A 6,000-nucleotide genomic window follows, 5' to 3' on the forward strand; every position below is an offset into this window, starting at 1 on the left:
CAGCACCTGGCTGTGGCTTCCCTTTGTGTAACAGGCAGCTCCACTGGCCTGCAACAGCAGCAGAGGGGACTGGAGCAGGTCTGGGGTCTGCCCAGAGCTACCAACCTTCAGTCTCCACCCCAGACGCCCACAATGTTTCATTGCTACCCATGGCCACAGCTTTTTTTAAAAAGGCTCCTCTTTGGGACGACTTTTTTTTTTTTTCCTTCCCTCTAAGTTAATGGGCAACACATTGTCCCACAGAGAAAGTCAGCATTTTGAACGGCTCCGGCACTGTACACAGACAACCCAGGAATCCTCTCCTACCCTTGTCTGGGGTGGGTGGCAGAGCAGCCGAGGCAAGGGGCAGAAAAAAACCTCCCTCAGATGTTAAGTGTTATCCAATTAAACTTTGGCTAAACAGCCCAAAGAGATGAAACTTGGAGGTTGGGCAGTGCATTCTGGGAGCGAGACTCTCAGAATTTGGGGGTGAGGGGACACATGAAGGTGAGGGCCCCTGAGCCCCTGGGAACCGGCACGAGTTTACAATTCGGTTGACACCCTTTGCCACGTCCGCTGCCATCCCCCAAAAGGCGTCAGTGTGGGGGGGAATACATCTCCCCTGGGACCCCACCTTGGGTCCCCAGCTCTGCCCAGGGCACAGCCCGCCATCCCGGGATCCCGCCTCCCCCACCGCAGCGGCTCTGTTACCTGACAACTGACACTGGCATCCAAAGGGAGCCTCCATCTGACCCTCACCCTGAGTCCCGTCGCCCGAGATGGGGCGTGCGCCACAGCAAGGCAGCGGGAAGCAGGGTGGGAGAGCGCCCAGGGCACGCAGAGGTGAAGTAATCACAGATGTGGGAGGGTGGGAAGAGGAGGCAGCTATGGGGGCCATCGTTGGCAGCTGGGCAGGCCTGCACGGCCCTGGAGAAAAAACAATAGAAAAGACTGGTCAGTTGGGCCCTGGACTGTACTAGAGGCTTGGGGCACAGGAGGGGGCCTGGGGCACAGGGCTACAGTACAGCCTCCAGGAGGGTTTGGCCCCGAGGATACTAGCCCTACAAGGATGGCAACTGGGGCCCGAACAAGGGAGAAGGGGTCAGGGTGCACAGAGGACATTAGCAGAGGCTATACCTGCAGCTGCCACATAGTTTCTGAGGGACCCTGCCTTTAGGGGCCTAGTGCAGGGGGTTAAGGCACAGAAGGCCTGTCAGGGCCCCCACTCCCAGTTAAGAGTCCCTGGGCGGGGGGTCTTTCGGAACAAACCAGAGAAGGCTTCAATTGAGGATGAGCGACCCCTCTTTGTACGAGGCAGGAAGCTGTACTGTATCAGTACAGGTTCTTTGGACAGGCCTGAGCCACCTCAAGTCTACCTCCAAGGGTCTGGACACTGATGAGCCTCCTGCCTAGCTGATCACCTGAGGCCTCTCTCCAGACCCTGGCAAGCAGTACCGAAGCCCCAGTGGCCCACAAGATGCCCTCACTTCCTCCTCCTTCCCCTACCACAAGAAAACCTAGCACGGCCCAGATGCCTCTTAATGTCTTCACCTTGGCTCAGGAGTCTCCACTCCCTCATCTGACAGCCAGTGACAGCAATGAGCAGGAGGGTTGGGGGGGCCGCTGTCTTGCCTCCACCCAGCCCCACAGTAAACCTCCACTGCCAGCAAGACCTGGGTTTGATTTGGCCGTTTATCTTACATGGTTAAGAGACCACCAGGGCAAAACATTTGTGTGAAGGTCTTGCCAAAACCACAAGTGAAGAAGCCCAAATTCCCTGGGTAAATAATTGAGCAGAGAAGCATCAGAGAGACAAGAAAATATCCACAAGATGATGGGCAGCTAAGCCTCACCAGCTCTGCAGGGGAGGCCGAAGTCTCACTTCCTGGCACCTGCAGATCTGCACAGGTGGGCATCTGCCTATTCCACAGCCACCACAGGGAACTCCCTCCTCCCAGGAGAGCCACAGAACCATGCAAGCCCTACTGGGAGGCAGACCCTGTCAATTTTCTCCAATCCAGCTTTCTAACATGCTCCTGGGCACAAGACGGAGGATACCCATTGCACAGACCCAAACAGCTGCCATAGCCACAGAAATAGCAAGCCTTCCCAGTCGCAGGTCTCCTCAAAATCCCACTGCCCATGTGTAAACAAAGGATAAAGGTACTCAGGGCATTTGAGAAGCGCCCCCAGCTTGAAGCTCACTGATGTCCAGCCAAGAAGCCAGTGCCAGCCCTGACTCTACTGGATCCCACTAAGGTAGTGATATATTCAAATGCTCCGGATGTTTCCGGGTTGGCACATCCCCCCAGAAAGGCGTGGTCAATAAGCACAAGGACAGTTCCAGTGCCAAACGTAGAACAGAAAGCCACACCACAGTTTTCTTATGGGACTCAAGCAAAGACAACGTGAGGCCAGTGCCACCCAGCTCCCCTGGAAGGACAGTGCTTGCCTCAAAGCCCACTGCATCAGACACTGTACTTCGCCCTGTCCACTAAGGGCCTTGAATCCCTCCCTGGGTAGGTCCCCCTTTTAGACCACGGAGAGCTCAGGATCACCAGAAGCCATCACAGTGAATTTGCACTAAGTGATAAGACAACCACCGTGCTTACCAGGGAGGGCCACCTCTCACTCCAAACGGAGACTCCAGAGGAGGGACAGAGAGGAGGGACATGAATGCAACAGTGTCTCCAAAGCCTGCAGCCGGGGTAGGTAGAGTGAGCAGGGTACCTTGTATCCTGAACCCAGGAGCCACCTGGGGGTGGAGGAAGACTGAGCCCTCCGGGACCTCAGCATATCCATCAGTGAAAGCAGCAGGTTTCTGGGTTCTACAGAGGGCCCTAACTCAGCCACCACCACGTGTCATGACTGAATGCCAACAGGAGCTCCTCAGAGTAGACTCTGATGGGAAGAACGGCCAAGGAGCAGAAAGGAGATGTCATGCTGCCTCAGCCTGGAAGGATGTCACCGGAGCTGTTCCAGAGTCTGTCGAGATGAAGTCACACACCCACACCAGGTGGTAACACTCTGGCTAGACAGGTGGCCACAGGGCCTCATCAGACATGACGACCTCGTTGAAGTCTACCTGCTCCAAGGGCAGGAGGGTGTGGGTCCCCTATGGGACTGTTAGAGCAACCTCTTCCCCACAGGAAGTCCCCTCTAGACACAGCTCATCTCAGAGCTTTGCACACAGAGGTACCTCTGACATCCAGCCCCACAAAAGCTGAGTGAGAAACCACTATCCTATAATTCTCTGAGGAGCTCCTGGGCAGGCAAACCATGCAGACCGAGTAGTGATTACCAGGGGCTGGGGGGCAGTGGAGACTGAGGACCAACGGGTTACAGGGTCATTTGGGGGTGTGATAATTAAACAGTAGTAATGGCTGTGCAACACTGTACATAAACCCAAAGCCACAAATGGGACAAATTGAGCAAGTTTCACAATATGTGAATCTTTCTATCTAAAAGAAAATTACCGGTAAGGACCATGTATGTCTCTGGGCCTGTCCCTGCCCACTACCCAGCCTCGGCCTTCTATTGGGAGGAATGCTGGCCTTGAATCTAGAACACAGACAGCTCCAGAGACCTGCTAACAGATTATGCACCTGACATACTCAAGAGGAAGAGACAGTAATAGAGACAAAGAAAGACTGACAGGGGTTTGGACAGAAACAGAAAGATGAGTTCAAATTTCTCCTCAGCCATTTGCTAGCATGTGACCTACGGTGGTCACTTTTCGGGCAACACGCAGCCAGAGCCAGCCACCTAATAAATACAGCCACTACTGTCCTTACTCCGAAACCTCATTATTTCTAGGCCTGGAGCTTTCTGTTTTCTCCCTCTGTATCCTTCTCACAGCATCCTGCCTGCTCCAGTCGGGAAGCACCCTAGAAGCCTCTCCAGGACACCTTGTCTCCCAAGCTCTCTGGGCTGGGCTTCAGTGTTAGCGGTCTCTTGGTATGCGTGAGGTCTTGGGTTCCGTTCCCAGCACTTCCAAAACAGTGAACAGAAGATGTGGGCCTGTGAGATGGTTCAGCAGGTTAGGGTTTTACCCCCAGAACCCACATAAAGGTGGGAAGGAGAACTAATCCACGCAACGGCCCTCCAAGCCCCACACATGCACCACAGCACACATACCCACCCACGTTCATCATGTACACACAGACACAATAATGACATGCACAACACAATTTTTTAAATTTTCTTGTAAAAGACACTTGCTTTTGCAGTCTAACCCAGTCCAAACAGACCCAGGTGCAGCAAGGTATGTGGCCAAGGGGTGCAGCCACTACTTCAGCGTCTAGGAGCCCAGCCCCTTAGTAATGAAACCCTAACTGGATCAATTTTTTATCATAAAGGTGTGTTTTAACTAGGAGGAAAGAAATGAAAAATTGATACTTGTATTATGCCACGGTGTAAAGCCTTCCTATGGGATAGGGATATATTTACTGCCCCTCTCAAATACGTGGAAACGAGTCTCCAAAGTCAAGGTTAGGCAGCCTTCTTGGTATTTGTGCCACCTACGAAAGACTATGCAAAAGTCTCCCCAGAAGGCCTGTGGCATGTTTGCTAAAACCCAAACAGGGGGCAAGATCACTGTTGATGCCTTCCTGGGGGTGAAGTACTCGGAGCGGGGCCCGAAGCCCACCTCCCTCGCAAGCAGTCCCTGCAGATGCTGGGCTCCATGCCCTGCACATGCGCACTAACCAGCGACACGCCCACCGCCAGGAGCGTGCAGACACACAAAAAAAATGCCTGGAACCGCCCAGTCCGGGTTGAGGGGAACCAAGTCTTCCCACTGCAGCCTTCCTGGTGCCGCATCCTCGGGCCGCCACTCTGCATCCGGGAGGTGGCAGAATCCATGTTCCTAGCCCGGGAGCTGGCCTGGCACACACCGTGAGGAGAGGTCTATTTTTCTCCCTACCGGTGCCTTTCAACGGATACATTTTTTTTAAAGGCGAGAACTCCTACTGATGGTGCAGAAATGAGTCAGAGATCAAAGGAGACAGACAGCCACGCCAGCGCGTGTGAGCGAGGGACTCTGGCGAGGGAACCTGACAGTCCCCGCGCCCCTTCCCCCGCCCCCCCCCTCGTGCCAAGACATTAATTCTCACAAGTCGGAGAAAATTACTATGCATGAATGCAAAAAGCATGATCAGGAGTAATTAACATGGCTTCATATGCAAATTTTATTAATGCAGAAGTACAAAGTCATTATGCAAATGAAACTTACGTCAACTCTCTTGACAAATATTCATCTCTGAGGCTCAAGTTTCTCTTTTTTTATTTATTTATTTAATTCTATCTCTTCCTCCCCCCCTTTTTTTTTCTGTTTTGGGGTAGGGTTTTCGTCGTCGTCGTTGTTGTTGTTGTTGTTGTTTGGTTTTTGGTTTCGGGGAGGGGGGGGGCTAGGGTGGGCCAGGAGGACTGGGGAGAGAGATATGCGGTCCTAGTGTCCAGGGAGGAACCAGCGCGCTACAAGGGCTGTTTGACAAGTTTGCTAAGTTGTTTTCAACCAGAGAAATGTATTCTTGCATTGTTGATTTTTTTTTTTTAAGTTGTTGGCAGGTATAAGACAGCTCATAGGAGAAGGGAAATTTAAAAAAAAATAAAAAGCTACGGGCAGCAGGCAGCCAATCAAAACGCCAGAGCCGGTAATGAGGGCGATTGATGGCCGTTTGGCTTTTACTGCAGGGTAATGAACTAGAATCCAGGCTGAGGAGGGGGAGAGTATGAATATTCATGAGACTGTGCTCCTGCGTTTGATGATTAAAGAAATTTTTAATATTCAAATAAGCGCTTGCCAAGTGATTAACAAAGAAGAAGCACGCAGAAATATGGAAATGGGAACCGGGGAAGATTCGAGAGGCGAACATACTGTGCGGGAGAGGCAGCCCCAAATTTCATAAACAAGATAGGCAGATAACCCAATTCGCACGCAGGCAAATAAAAACATTTGTTTCTGATCACTTAAATATTTTGCCAGCTACTTTGTCTTAAGGATGATAAAAAACGTTGTGT

General features: G+C 52.2%; 1 protein-coding gene across 6 annotated transcripts in view; it reads right to left on the bottom strand.

Annotated features, from left to right (window-relative positions):
• The window catches only part of Bcl11b (BCL11 transcription factor B), an 83,781-nt gene that overhangs the window by 47,866 nt on the left and 29,915 nt on the right, over window positions 1–6,000 (bottom strand). For 2 of the 6 annotated variants that reach the window (XM_059279430.1, XM_059279429.1), the window contains exon 3: window positions 691–906. The exons of the other annotated variants lie outside the window; for them this stretch is intronic. In XM_059279430.1, the coding sequence (XP_059135413.1) occupies window positions 691–906 (216 nt within the window). The remainder of the gene's footprint in view (window positions 1–690; window positions 907–6,000) is intronic. 6 annotated transcript variants of the gene reach the window in all.

Source organism: Peromyscus eremicus, chromosome 14, assembly GCF_949786415.1.
Source record: "Peromyscus eremicus chromosome 14, PerEre_H2_v1, whole genome shotgun sequence".
Classification (NCBI taxonomy): Eukaryota; Metazoa; Chordata; class Mammalia; order Rodentia; family Cricetidae; genus Peromyscus; species Peromyscus eremicus.